At 45.5% G+C, this 15,621-nt stretch overlaps 1 protein-coding gene across 18 annotated transcripts in view; it reads left to right on the top strand.

Annotated features, from left to right (window-relative positions):
• Positions 1 to 5,861: 5,861 nt before the first annotated feature.
• The window catches only part of dbn1 (drebrin 1), a 51,203-nt gene continuing 41,443 nt past the window's right edge, over positions 5,862 to 15,621 (top strand). For 7 of the 18 annotated variants that reach the window (XM_078930917.1, XM_078930916.1, XM_078930910.1 and 4 more), the window contains exon 1: positions 5,865 to 6,086. In XM_078930917.1, coding sequence (XP_078787043.1) covers positions 6,004 to 6,086 — 83 coding nt within the window. In that variant the 5' untranslated portion in view covers positions 5,865 to 6,003. Of the gene's footprint in view, positions 6,087 to 15,621 lie in introns of all 18 variants that reach the window. The other 11 variants (XM_078930914.1, XM_078930912.1, XM_078930909.1 and 8 more) reach the window with 4 other exon arrangements.

Below are 15,621 nucleotides of genomic sequence, written 5' to 3'. Positions count from 1 at the left end.
ATGTCCTCAGATCCTCCATCTGAACCGGTTTTGGTTGGTCTCCTCGATGAAGATGATGCTGGCATTTTTGTTGCACTGCTAATGTTGGGTTGGGGGTGTGGGGGGCTGTAAGCTAGTGGGAGAGAGTGAAAGCGAAGGGATCATGGGAAATAAGCAGAGGCTTACTCATCACCAACAGCAATTTCTGAGTAACTGCTGCTGCTCTGCAGAAACTAGGTCTTAGAAAACGTCAGAATTGTGTTTTTTGTCTGAAAACGTCATCATCATCACTTAAAGACGACCTGGAAGACGATCGGAGCGAGACTTCAAAGCCCTGAAGATGAATAAAGTTAATCAGAACGGACAGAATCCGCCTGTTTTTCTCAAATCCCTTCTGGAGCCATGAGGCTGCTGAAGGTCTGCAGTAAACACCGGATCTGCCTGAAGTTCACTGGAAGCGAAGGGAGCTAAGATGGCGGTCCGTGCGGTCAACTTTTTGTGAGCTGCTACGGTCCGGTCCCAAAATATCCCTTTTGACCTCATTTTCAAACTGCTGAACTAGTTTTGCTTTTTTTTGTATTACTCTCAAATCTTACCACTGTAAAGAGACAAGAACGAAGTGAGAAAAACAACAACAGCAATATTAAGAGCTCCTAGAATGCCACGGGAAAAGCCTGTATCGGAGAAGCCGACTCCCGCATCCAAAAACCCAGAGATGACAACACATGACCACGAATACGCCATGGAAGTTTCCTCGCTGTTTACTAAAAGGAAAACCCCGGTTACACCCACCAAACCCTCCGTTCCACCTAACAAGGTAGTCGTCTCTAACAAAAGTGATGCCGAGTTGTCAGCATTAACTGCCGCCATCGAAAAACTGACGGCGAGATTTGACGACTTTGACGGTAGACTTCGGGAAAACTCTGTGATTCTGGCTAATCTGACGAAGATCACTGAGGTAAACGCTGCTGATATAAAGGACTGTAAATCCAAAGTGCACAATCTGGGAAAAGAAGTTTCTGTGCTGAGGAAAGACAATGATGACTTAAGAGAGAGGGTGGTGGAGATGGAGCGATATAAACGGCGCTGGAACCTGAAGTTACAAGGTTTGAAAGAAAAAACCGAGGAAAACACCCGCAAAGAAGTCCTGGAGATCCTGGCAAAGATGGCGCCACAGCACACATCGGTGTTGGAAATGGTTGTGGATACAGTACATCGGCTGGGGAGGAAAGAAACCGGGAGGCACCGGCAAATCATCATCCAGTTCTCCATGAGGCACTACCGCGACATCTTCTGGAAGGTTTCTAAGGATGCAAAGGTTTGTCAAGAGTTGGGAATCTTCTTCAAGCAGGATTTCTGCAAAGCGGACCGAGAAGCAAGAGCTGCTGTCTGGCCCAAAATGGAGAAAGGAGAGCTGCGGGACAGAACGTCTGCTATCGGGGCCACATCGGGTACGCTAATGGAGTCCGTTTGTCTCCAGACTAGCTGTGTTTTTTTTATTCTTCTTTACTAGTTTGGAGTTAACTACCATAAATGCTTTGTTCTTAAAGCATAAACCTCATTTGCTCCGTTTTTTCCACACCTTAAGTTCACAGAGGAAAGTGAAACTCTGTTGTTGTTAACTTGAAAGTTATAAGTTCTAAAGTATTTTTTCTAAAAGTTTGAGGTCTAGTTCTGTGTTACAATGTTGTTTGGGATCTGAATTCCAACCGCTCACTTTCACCTTCAGTAACTAGCTAAGTAAGTAACTTTTTGTTCATTTTTGTGTTATTGTTTTTTTGTGTTTCATGTCTAATTTTAACTTTGTTTCTTTAAATGTTAGGGGTTTACGAGACAATGTAAAAAGAAAATCTATTTTCCTATTCTGTAAAAATGTGAAAGCCAGCTGCATTCTACTGCAGGAAACTCATTCTGTTAAAGCAGACCAACAGTTTTGGTCTAATCAATGGGGAGACAAAATCCTATTCTGTCACGGTACAAACAAATCTTCTGGAGTTGCTTTGCTCTTTAAAAACTGTTCGTTCAAAGTGATTACCCATATCTCTGATGATGACGGCCACTGGCTCATCTGTGTTCTTAAAACTGATGATGGTTTTCTGATCCTTTGCAATGTGTATGGCTATAATATTCCTAGTCACAACAAGTTATTATTAACAGAAATTGCAAAACATGTCAAACTTCTCAATCATAAGTACTGTACAAATACTGTAGCAATGGTGGTGATTATAACATGGTTCTAGATGAATGGCTGGATAGAGTACCCTCAAAGTTCAATAGCCATCATATTAATCCAACTTTACGGGACTTTTGTCTTGATCTTAATGTTTCTGACCCCTGGAGGATCAAAAATCCTCTCAGACAAACATTCTCTTGGTTCAAGCCTAATGGATCTTCAAAATCTCGTATTGACTTCTGGCTCCTCTCAAATAACCTTCTACAAAACAAAATAGACGTTAACATCTCAGCAGCTCCCCTGACTGATCACTGTTTGATTGAACTTAATGTCAGCTCTCAAATCCAAAAATCCTTTGGAAGAGGCTACTGGAAATTTAATTCTTCACTTCTCACTAATGAAACTTTCTGTAATGCTGTTATTGAATTATTAGAAACAATAAATAGTGATTCAACCCTAAAATCTTACACTGATAAGGGGGAATTCTTTAAATTCAAAGTACGTCAAACTGCCATTAAACATAGCAAATTAATTGCAAAACATTATAAGCAAAAAGAAACTGAAATTTTGACTGAGTTAAATCAGATTTGTTCCAAGCCTGTTTTCAACGAGGATTATAAACAACGCAGAAGTATTTTACAGTGTTCTCTTGACGATATTTATATTAAAAAAGCCAAAGGAGCCTTCATCAGATCCCGAGCAAAATGGGTGGAGCTTGGTGAAAAGAGTACTTCTTATTTCTGTAATCTAGAAAAGAAGAGGCAAGAGAAGAATACTATAAAGAAACTTCATATTAATAATCAATTATGCTCTGATCCTCAAATGATCTCTAAAGAAATAAGTTCATTTTATAGTAATTTGTACTCGTCATCTTATTCCGAATCCCACAATAATACTTTTTTCCAGACAATTAAAGATTTCATTCCTAAGATTGATGACAATTTTAGAAATTCTTGTGATTCAGAAATAACTTTGCAGGAATTAGAGAAGGCTTTAAGCTGTCTCTCCAATGATAAAGCTCCAGGATGTGATGGACTGACCAGTAACTTTTATAAATTCTTTTGGCAGCATATCAAAGATTTAATTTTTGAAATGTTTAAAGAAATTATTCAAAATGGGTCTCTAACACATACAATGAAACAGGGTGTAATCACCCTTATTCCCAAGCCGGGTAAAGACCCAACATTTCTAGATAATTTAAGGCTTATAACTCTTTTGAATACTGACTATAAGCTTCTAACACATATATTTTCAAACAGATTCAAGTCAGACATAACCCAAATAATCTCTGAAACGCAATCCGGTTTTATTAAAGGTCGCTCAATTCATAATAACTTAGGCCTTGTTCTGGATATGATTGACTATGAACATCTCATAGATACAGACGGTTTTATTTTATTTTTAGATTTTTACAAGGCCTTTGATATGATTGAGCATAATTTCATGTTTCAAACTCTGCAATTCTTTGGTTTTGGTAACAAATTTATTAATACAGTTAAAACTTTTTATTATGAAACCAGTAGTTGTGTTTGTTTACCTCAGGGAACGTCTCACAGATTTAACATCAACAAAGGTAGAAAACAAGGTCGTCCCATTTCACCCCTTCTTTTTATTGCAGCAGCAGAAATGCTGTCTTTGCTCATCAAACATACTGACTTTGGTAAGCTGACAGTTGCAAATGCTGAATTTTCAATAAGCCAACTAGCCGATGATACAACAATTTTCCTTAATAATCTTCATGACATCCCCAAGATTCTTAAAACTATTGACATCTTTTCAAAAGCTTCAGGCCTCAAATTGAACCTAAACAAATGTGAGATCTTACCCATTAAACCATGTACATTATTGAATGTTTATAATATTCCTATTAAATCCACAGTTAAATACCTCGGAATGCATAGAACTAAAAACAAAACAGACTTGGAAAAACTGAATGTTTGGGACAAACTAGAGAAATGTTCGACTCTGCTGAATAACTGGGCACAGAGAGATCTTTCTATTTTTGGTAGAATTCTCCACCAAAATTGAAAGCATATCCAGATTCATATATCCCACCTATTCTATAGGTGTCCCTAAACAAGCCATCAAATCTATTAATCAAGTCAATTTTAACTTCATATGGAAAAGGAAAACACACTATGTTAAACAAGGTACGCTGACTAAAAAATATGAAGATGGAGGTCTTCAAGCCATAGACTTTAACAGCCTTAATGGCACCTTAAAAATAAACTGGTTAAAATCATTTATTAGGAATCAAAATAGTATTTGGTTCATTGTTCCTAATAAAATATTTTCCCGCCTAGGAGGGATCACATTTTTACTCAGTTGTGATTTTGACAATAAGAAACTTCCCATTCAACTCTCGTCTTTTCATCAGCAAGTTCTCATGTATTGGAAGCTCATTTATAAACACAATTACAGTCCACACAACACTCCCATATGGAACTGCAGATACATCACTATCAGAAACAAGTCTATCTTTGTTCCAACATGGTTTGAAAATGGAATTTGGTCTTTAATGCATCTTCTTAATGACAATGCCACTCTCATGTCTTTTGATGATTTCACAGCTAAATATGGTTCACTAACGAATAGAAAAGATTTTGAAAAAATTATTGAGGCCATTCCTCAAAATGTTGTGAGCTCAGTTTCTGATTTGTTTCATAATGACATCTACAGACATCCTACTGTCCCCAAGCTTCTGATTAATGGACACAACATAGCGACTGCCAAACTCCCAAACCTTCAAATCAGAGAATATTTTAATGTAACGTCCTTTCCCTACGTCTCAAATCCAAATTATATAACCCAATATTTTAATAATTCAAAAAAGAAACAAATACGAACTAAATATTTAAAACTCCCCATTCCTCCTAAAGCCAAGGAAGTTCACTTTAAGACCTTTTCAGGTATTTACCCTTCCAAGGAATTATTAAGAAAACGGTTTGGAATTCCTGAAAATTGTTGTTCTTTTTGTCATGTGGAGATTGAAACAACTGAGCATCTTTTCTTTGAATGTTTTTATTCTGATGTCTTTTGTAATAGCTTACATTATTGGCTTTTCCCCAAGATTCCACTTTTAGCAGACTTTTCTATTAAGGATATCATTTTTGGGTTTATTTTAGAAAACAAGAACACAGAACTTATTCTGAATGTTGTAATTATTTTGGGTAAATTCTATATACATAAATGCCGTTTCCTTAAAATCAAACCATTTTTTTCTACATTTCATAAAGAACTCTGCTCTTTTTTTTCATCTGTAAACTTCATGGAAAACAAACTTGCTATGGAACTTCAAAGTATCATATGTAAATTACAGCTTCTTGATAGCCCCCTAAGTTAAGATTAATTGCAATGTCTATGTAACCCCCCCCCCCTTTTTTTATTTATTTTTATTTTATTTTAATGTCTTGTATTTATTTTATTTTATTTTTCTGTATTATTGGTAAAAAAAAAAAAAAAAAATTATATTGTCTTTATTCTGCATTGGCTGTTTGTACATGTCCAGTACCTTTTTTCGATGTTTTTGCACTTTGCATAATTGTATACAATTGTCTCAAACTGTTAACCTCAACTGTGTTTTAAAAAAAAAAAAAAAAAAAAAAAAAAAAAAAAGTTCACTGGAAGCTGACTGCAGACCGGCGGCTGACGTCACATCCGGTCTGTCCATCCTGTTATCAGACTGATGGAGCGGCCCGGTGCTAGGACCCGTCGGAGAGCTCAGCCTCCTCTTTGTCTCCGCCTGTCCCAGCCTCCTCCTCCTCCTCCTCTTCCTCCTCCTCCTCCTCTCCGTACTCTCACTCCGCGTCTCCCTCATCAGCAGCGGTCTGGATGCTCGCAGGGACTCGAACATGGCCGTGAATCTCTCCCAGAACCGGCTGGTCCTGCTGACCGCCTACCAGGACGTCATCGACGAGACTTCCGACACCGACTGGTGAGTCCCGCGGGCCGCTGCCGGTCCGCTCCCGGTCCGCCGCTCCTCTGCGGTTCGCTGCTCTGCATGATGATCCGCCGCGAGCCTTTGTTCCGGGCCCGCAGTGGCAGGCCGGTCCGGTCCGGTTCGATCTCGTCCAGTGATCAGTATGATGAGAGCCAGCATACCCCAAAGGAGGGCGGGGCTGGGAGGAGAGAGGCCGGGGGGGGGGGGGGGGGGTGTCTCTCTCTTTGTGGCTCTTCCTTCCTCACGTGGGGTGGAGGCTGAATCCCCCCCCACCAGCACTCACACACACCTCTGGGTATGGGGCGGGACGGCACATCTGGAGGTGTGACCTGCTGACCTTGATGGGACGTCGTGGGGGGGGGGGGGGGGGGGGGGGGTCAGGTTCTGGACTGATCCGGTTCCTTCAGTTTGTGGAGTTTTTTCTTATTAGCCTGTTTCAGTGTGTGTGTTTGCGTGTGTGTGTTTGCGTGTGTGTGTCAGTGTTTGCAGAGTTCATGTCATCTCAGCAGCATTGATTGGGGGCGGAGCCAGATCCGACCTGCCGTGCCCGTGGTCTGGGGGGGGTTTGGGCCTTTGGATCTGGAGGTTCTGGTCTGAACAGTAGAAGCCAAACAGTAGAACACAGACCCGGATCCTGAACTCAGCAGAAACCAAACTTTGACAAGTATTTATCGATCTCTGCTTGACTCAAAGGTTGTGTGGTTGCCGCTCTACCATAGCGTCATTCAGGACAACCCAGGTCACGGGTTTGAACGTCACGCTCGCCACGTTTTAGTGAACGTCACTCATTTACTGAAGCAAATGTTTGGTAAAGACTGTGGTCTGATGAGGAAAAAAAAGACATTTACCAACATTTTTTCAAATGACACATCGTTCAAACACAATGCATTGTGGTCTATATTCACCAGTGGCTGGACGCTCCCTTAGAGACAGGGGAGGAGCTTGGTCACCCAGAGAGCTCGGAGTAGAACCGCTTCTCCTCCACATTGAAAGGAGCCAGGTGAGGAGGCTCGGGCATCTAGTCCGGATGCCTCCTGTACGCCTCCATGGGGGGTGTTCCGGGCCTGTCCCACTGGGGGGAGGACCCGGGGAAGACCCAGGACACGCTGGAGAGACTACGTCTGTCGGCTGGCCTGGGAACGCCTCGGGGTCCCCCCAGAGGAGCTGGAGGAAGTGGCTGGGGCGAGGGAAGTCTGGACATCTCTGCTTAGACTGCTGCCCCCCCCCGCGACCCGGTCCTGGATGGATGGATGTTCATTCATTCATTCATTCATTCATTCATTCATTCATCATCCGTTTGATCCCTTTCTGGGTCACGGGGGTCACTCACCGACGGCGCCTTTTCTTCGGCCGCCATGTGTGGCGCTGCAGGCGGGGTAGGTGGGCGAGTGAGGGTTTCACCTCAGCCCGCCGTGGCGGCGTCAGCGGCTACGGCGGGCTGACGCCGCAACGGCGACTGGAAAAACCATAATGCTGGTTCTGCAGAACTTTCATGACGGTTCTGATCCGGACGGTCAAGTCTCCATTGTTGAATCCGACTTGCAGACACTGATGATTGCGTGGGGGGGTGGGGGGTGGGGGGATTGAGGCCCAACCCCCTTTTTACACTCAAGGAGGTTTGAACAGAGGCGGAATCCCCCCCCCCCCCCCCCCCCCCCCCGGAACTGGTTCTGCTCCTCTGGACCAAACCTCCACATGAAGCCCATGTTTCAGACGGCTGTTCTGTCCCCCCTCCCCCCATCCAACAGCTGACTGGACCGCAAACAGCCCCACGACCTCGGTGACCCTGAACACACCATGCCGTTCAGCGGGCCGCTGTGGGAGGAGTCTAAAGCCTCCCCTCAAACTTTCTGGACCGTGACGTTCTGCTGGACCTGGGAAACCGCCACCGGAGCGTTTTTTTAGGACTTGGGTTAGAACGAAGCTGGAAGACACGGCTGCTGTTGGAACAAATAAGCGGGAAAACCCCCAAAGATCAGGAAAAACCACGATTTCAACCAAAAAACCAGGAATTTTACTTCTATTTTGCTTTGCCGGAAATGACGAATAAAGGCGAGTAGCTTCATCAAACAGAACTCTGCTCTGATTGGATGTCTTTGTATTTGGCCCCGCCCCTCACCATAATCAGCTGCTCTGATTGGATGTCTTTGTATTTGGCCCCGCCCCTCACCATCATCAGCGGCTCTGATTGGATGTCTTTGTATTTGGCCCCGCCCCTCACCATAATCAGCTGCTCTGATTGGATGTCTTTGTATTTGGCCCCGCCCCTCACCATCATCAGCGGCTCTGATTGGATGTCTTTGTATTTGGCCCCGCCCCTCACCATCCTCAGCTGCTCTGATTGGATGTCTTTGTATTTGGCCCCGCCCCTCACCATAATCAGCTGCTCTGATTGGATGTCTTTGTATTTGGCCCCGCCCCTCACCATCATCAGCTGCTCTGATTGGATGTCTTTGTATTTGGCCCCGCCCCTCACCATCATCAGCGGCTCTGATTGGATGCCCTGGTTTGGGTGTTTTTGATGAACAGAGCTCTCTTCAAAGGAAACGTGACATCGTCCTCGTATGATATGTACAACAGAACACGGTAACATCTGAAACCAGAACCTCAGATTCTGGTTTAGTCTGAATTCAGCCTCAGAAAAGGTTTTGGGGCGGAGCTTTAAAAAGGTGGCGTGCTTGGCTCTTATGGTCTGAAATCCTCCTGGACTTTCTCTGTGAAGACCGTTGTGAAACATTCAGAACCTGAAGGTCACTTCAGATCTCATTTATGTTTTCTCTTTATTGCTGAGTCATCATCTCCCCCCCAAAAGAGGGTCAGAGGTCTGTTCTCTGTGAGCCCCCCCCACGCCGCTGATGTTTGGCGTTTTGCTGGATCACAAGCCGCTCTGGAACAGCGGGACAGTTCTTCCTCCTCTGGACGCTGTTGCCATGGTAACTGACCTGGGAGTGGCTGGAGCACAGTAAGGAGAAAGGGGGAGTGGCCTGTGATTGCATGGCGTTCCCTGATCCTACGTCATACGTGTTTCCTCCCACAGTCCTGAAAACGTCACTTTGAAGCTCCTGAGGACGCTCTGGGCTGATGTTCAGCCCACCAGAACTTCTCTGGACCTCCTGGACGTGTCCGGGTTCTGGCTGCGTGGCAGGACTTGCTGGGTTAGCAGCGGTTCCGTCTGCAGCGGTTCCGTCTGTGTGGACCTCAGGGTCATCTCCATCTGGTTCTTACTTGGGTTTGTTTCAATGGAACAAACCAGCAGATGTTCTGCAGAACTTGGTCCAAGATTGATGGAAGGTGTCAGGATTACAGCTGACGAGGATTCTGTCCCTGAACACAGCGTTACTGCAGGAGGACAGCTGGCTCCTCCCCCACAGCCGCCGCCATCGCAGCAGAGTAACGGGGTCTCGACCTGAAGGGGTTGGTAAGAAGCGTAAACGCCGTAAACACCATGACTTCTCTCTGGAGAAGACAGAACCTTCAGCAGAACCTGGTGGTTCTGAAGGTTTGTCCTCCTGCAGGCGTCTGTGGTTCCAGAGGTTTGGTTCTGACTGGTTTCCACAGTTTCACCATCCGTCCTGAAACAGGAAGTTCTGGCGGTAAACCAGCAGAAGTGAGCCTGAAGCGGACCAGTGCCGGATGTTCTGCAGAACCCGTGAGCCTCTGCGGCCTCACAGACATCAGAACCGCTCAGAGGGAAGTCAACGCTTTGTGAGTCTCCGTGTGGAACAATCGTGACGAGCGGCGGGCGGAGAGGACGCCGCTGGGCCGTGACAGAGGCTGTGGTGGTGGAGGTCAGACGTCTGAACGCTCAGCAGAGGAGGTCAGGGCCGCTCTGGTGGGAGGAGCCTGGACATTTGCCCTGTTTTTGATAAAAGCGGCGTCAGCATCGAACGCTCTCCACCTTTGGAGGGTTTCCTAACGAGGACTTTGTTTGATGAGGCCGGCGGGGGCAGAAAGGTCACGGATCGATCCCGCTAACTTACACGTAGCTCCTCCTCTTCCTCTTCTTCATCTCTCAGTCCGCGTGTTCTCAGACACACGCGTGTTTAGGAGAGCGGTTCTCCAGTCCGGGTGGACAGAGGCCAGCATTTGTCCTCTGGACGCTGCAGCACAGACAGAGACGTCCCTGTTGTCCCACTGTGTAAGTGTGTGTGTGTGTGTGGGGGGGGGGGGGGCTTACAATGACACCCCTGTTTGTCAGTTACTGGGGGGGGGGGGTGTTCAACCTTTTTTAAAGTTGACAGTAGTTTTACTCCTGAAGTTGCAGTCCTTACGTCGGGAAAGAGGCCACACCCCCTCAGGAGGCCCTCTGTGCTCTGAATGGGTGGCTTTAGTGCTGTGAGAGGCTCCGCCCCCTTTCCCTCCCGGGTTTGGCTGCTAGATTTAGATCTAGTTTAGGTTAAATCCTGAAACTAAAGAACGGTTTCTGACCCGGCAGTCAGAAGCACAGTTATTGGCTGACCCAGACAGACCAATGATGTCATCGCCTCATTAGCATATTCTTGACGCCGCTCAGTGAGAAAGACAGAACCGGGTTTAAAATCCAGGAGGGGGGGTGAAAAAGTCGCTGAGTTAGCAAGAAAAGTCCGGGAGAAACTAAAGAAAGAAGGAAGTGATCCTGAGGAACTTCCTCTGAGGCCTTCAGGTCCGCCTGACCTTTGACCTTTTCATGGTTTTGTTGGAATATTGAAGCTGATTTTTAGATTCAGTCATCGTCATGAGCAGAACCTCCTTTTGGGTCTTGGTTCTGCTAAAGAGGGAGATCACTCTTTTCTGTGATGACTCATCTGTCCGTAACGTTCTGGATGCGGTTTGGAGGCTGTGGTTGTTCCTCTCGGGGCCTCATGGAGGCGCCATACTAATTGGGGGGGGGGGGGGGGGGGTAGATTTAGGATTCAGCAGAGACTGAAACCAGAGATAAAGGGGTCAGATGGGGGAGGGGATGCTGGTAACCAGGTGATGGGGGGGGGGGGGGTAAATAATGAAATTTGATTATTTTACAGCGTTTGTGGAATAAAACCTTAAATCTCTAAACTCTAAAACCATTTATGGAATAAAAGAAACACTTTGAGTTTCTTTTATTCCCGTTTAACTAAATAAAGTTTTTGTCTGCCTTTTTTTTTTCTCAAGTTAACCATCAACAGTTGAGCTCAAATGAATGTAAAGTCAGCTGTTGATGGTTACTGGGTGGGGGGCAGAGCGGCGGCAGGTTGTTGTGGCGGCCGTCTCTGCGGTGCGTTCAGGTGCAGGGGGCAGCTTGACCTTCGCCGCCGCTGCTTAATGATGCTTCACATTCCTGCTGTGACGCTAACGGCCCACAGCCCGGGGCGGCTGCTGACTCCTCCCCTGTTGCCAAGGCAACCACACAGCTTCTTCATCATCATTTTAAAAGAGATGTTCTGAACTTGTTAGAGCAAATCAGAACCCGGTTCTCCGGTTCTCCAGCTTCATTCCGTCTCTACGTTGTCATGACAACGTTCCGCTCCTGGCTGCGTCAGCGTTTTCCTCGAGCGTTTCGGTGCTGATGCTCTGAAGAACGTTCTGTAGGAGCTCAGGCTCAAGTTATGCTGAAGGGGGCCGTGGCACAGAGGTAGAGCGGTCAACCTGCGATCAGAAGGTCGCAGGTTCAGGTCCCACCTATGTGCCACAGTGCCCTCGGGCTAGCCACTGAACCCCACATTGCTGGTGACGGAGCCGCCATCGGGGCGTGACGGGTACTGGTAAACAGCTTCATGAAGTAGCCGCCGTTCGCCGCGCTGCTCGCCTTTTTAAGGTGCTGAACCTAAAGTCTACAGCTTCAGAGTCCATCGTAGCTCCGCCCCTCCTGCGGATGTAGGCTGGAATATTCATTCAACTGTCTTCACTCTAACAGTGAAGCACTCCAGACTCTGACATGACCTTTGACCCTCCGTGTCCACACCTGAACTGCAGGAGGTGACGGGGTGATGATCCTCAGGAGCCCACGCCGCCGCCCCCCTAGGCCCGTTTCCCCCGTTATGGTGTTCTCTGCAAAGCTGCAGCTCAGGGATTTATGCAACATGTCAAGTGATTTCTGGGACGGGGGCGGCCGCTTCACGCCGAGCTCTGAAGCGAGGGTTTGAACTCTCGCAGACAGAGGCAGGACGCTGATGGACGCTGACGGGCGGATGCTATTTTTAAGCGAAGGCTCTTTGTTTGAGAGCGGGAAGCTGCGCCTGCAGGTCAGCGGCAGCTGTGGTGGAGTGGGCGGATGTTTCAGCAGGTACGCTGTGTGGGCGTCTGCGGGGGGGCACATACTGTAAGAATGAATGAGCCCCCCCCCCCACACACACACAGCTCCATGATGGAGAAGTTTAAGAGCTGCAGGCGGAGAATGTTCAGATCTGTGGGTCATTTGTCTGTTTGTTTGTTTATCTGTTTGTTTATTGGTTTGTTTGTTTTTTGTGTGTTTCTTTGTTGGTTTGTCGGTTTTTCTTTTTGTTTGTGTGTTTGTCTGTTTAAATGCTCTGTAATCGTCACTGAGCCACTTGTTCCTCAGGGGGGTATTCCAGGAAGCACGTTTAAACTCCCCTGACTTTAAGCCTGAACTCTGGCTGAAATCCACCTGAACTTGCTTACTCTGGGTATGTCGGTTCCAAAAGACCGGATATGAGTTGGCGTAATTACGCTCGACTTGGTAACCCTGGGTTAATGCACGTGCACAGCAGGTACATAAAGACATTCTCAATGGATCACAGATTTCCGGATTCACCATGGAAACACGTGGAGAAAAAAAGAGAGCGCTATGCTTCAGTGAGACGGAGTCAGAGGTTTTAATGACGGCTATGAAGATTATACATCCATCAATAAAGTAACACGGCTGCATCATCAGCAAAAGAAAGAGTTTCTGATCTTATTTCCATTTTCCTTGTGACGCATATAAATATATATATATAACTTATCCAATTTTGCCAATTTAAATGAATTACTTCTATATGTAACAAGTGTTTGAGTTAAATTTATTCAACCTAATTTCTTCCGTCTATAAAACTCAATAATTGTTTTTACAACTCAAATTGTTCTGACAGACATTGAGACAGACGTTCTGACAGACGTGTTGAAAGACATTCAGACGTTCTGACAGAAATTCTGACAGACATTGAGACAGATGTTCTGACAGACATTGAGACAGATGTTCTGACAGACATTGAGACAGACGTTCTGACAGACATTGAGACAGACGTTCTGACAGACATTGAGACAGACGTTCTGACAGACATTGAGACAGACGTTCTGACAGACATTGAGACAGATGTTCTGACAGACGTGTTGAAAGACATTCAGACGTTCTGACAGAAATTCTGACAGATGTTCTGACAGACATTGAGACAGATGTTCTTACAGACGTTCTGACAGATGTTCTGAAAGACATTCAGACGTTCTGACAGACATTGAGACAGATGTTCTGACAGACATTGAGACAGATGTTCTGACAGACGTGTTGAAAGACATTCAGACGTTCTGACAGAAATTCTGACAGATGTTCTGAAAGACATTCAGACGTTCTGACAGACAGTGAGACAGATGTTCTGACAGACATTGAGACAGATGTTCTGACAGACATTGAGACAGACGTTCTGACAGACATTGAGACAGATGTTCTGACAGACATTGAGACAGACGTTCTGACAGACATTGAGACAGACGTTCTGACAGACGTGTTGAAAGACATTCAGACGTTCTGACAGAAATTCTGACAGATGTTCTGACAGACATTGAGACAGACGTTCTGACAGACAGTGAGACAGACGTTCTGACAGACAGTGAGACAGATGTTCTGACAGACATTGAGACAGATGTTCTGACAGACATTGAGACAGACGTTCTGACAGACATTGAGACAGACGTTCTGACAGACATTGAGACAGATGTTCTGACAGACATTGAGACAGATGTTCTGACAGACGTGTTGAAAGACATTCAGACGTTCTGACAGACATTGAGACAGATGTTCTGACAGACATTGAGACAGACGTTCTGACAGACATTGAGACAGACGTTCTGACAGACATTGAGACAGATGTTCTGACAGACATTGAGACAGATGTTCTGACAGACGTGTTGAAAGACATTCAGACGTTCTGACAGACATTGAGACAGACGTTCTGACAGACATTGAGACAGACGTTCTGACAGACAGTGAGACAGATGTTCTGACAGACATTGAGACAGACGTTCTGACAGACAGTGAGACAGATGTTCTGACAGACATTGAGACAGATGTTCTGACAGACATTGAGACAGACGTTCTGACAGACATTGAGACAGATGTTCTGACAGACATTGAGACAGATGTTCTGACAGACATTGAGACAGATGTTCTGACAGACATTGAGACAGATGTTCTGACAGACATTGAGACAGATGTTCTGACAGACATTGAGACAGACGTTCTGACAGACATTGAGACAGATGTTCTGACAGACATTGAGACAGATGTTCTGACAGACATTGAGACAGACGTTCTGACAGACATTGAGACAGATGTTCTGACAGACATTGAGACAGACGTTCTGACAGACATTGAGACAGACGTTCTGACAGACATTGAGACAGATGTTCTGACAGACGTTCTGACAGATGTTCTGAAAGACATTCAGACGTTCTGACAGACATTGAGACAGATGTTCTGACAGACATTGAGACAGATGTTCTTACAGACGTTCTGACAGATGTTCTGAAAGACATTCAGACGTTCTGACAGACATTGAGACAGATGTTCTGACAGACATTGAGACAGATGTTCTGACAGACGTGTTGAAAGACATTCAGACGTTCTGACAGAAATTCTGACAGATGTTCTGAAAGACATTCAGACGTTCTGACAGACAGTGAGACAGATGTTCTGACAGACATTGAGACAGATGTTCTGACAGACATTGAGACAGACGTTCTGACAGACATTGAGACAGATGTTCTGACAGACATTGAGACAGACGTTCTGACAGACATTGAGACAGACGTTCTGACAGACATTGAGACAGATGTTCTGACAGACATTGAGACAGATGTTCTGACAGACGTGTTGAAAGACATTCAGACGTTCTGACAGAAATTCTGACAGATGTTCTGACAGACATTGAGACAGACGTTCTGACAGACAGTGAGACAGATGTTCTGACAGATATTGAGACAGACGTTCTGACAGACAGTGAAACAGATGTTCTGACAGACATTGAGACAGATGTTCTGACAGACATTGAGACAGACGTTCTGACAGACATTGAGAAAGATGTTCTGACAGACATTGAGACAGATGTTCTGACAGACATTGAGACAGATGTTCTGACAGACATTGAGACAGATGTTCTTACAGACGTTCTGACAGATGTTCTGAAAGACATTGAGACAGATGTTCTGACAGACATTGAGACAGACGTTCTGACAGACATTGAGACAGATGTTCTGACAGACAGTGAGACAGATGTTCTGACAGACATTGAGACAGATGTTCTGACAGACATTGAGACAGACGTTCTGACAGACATTGAGACAGACGTTCTGACAGACATTG

This window comes from Oryzias latipes, chromosome 14, assembly GCF_053564925.1.
Source record: "Oryzias latipes strain Hd-rR chromosome 14, Olatipes_Hd-rR_3.1".
NCBI classification, from domain to species: domain Eukaryota; kingdom Metazoa; phylum Chordata; class Actinopteri; order Beloniformes; family Adrianichthyidae; genus Oryzias; species Oryzias latipes.
This window is presented reverse-complemented; position numbering and strand designations above follow the sequence as displayed.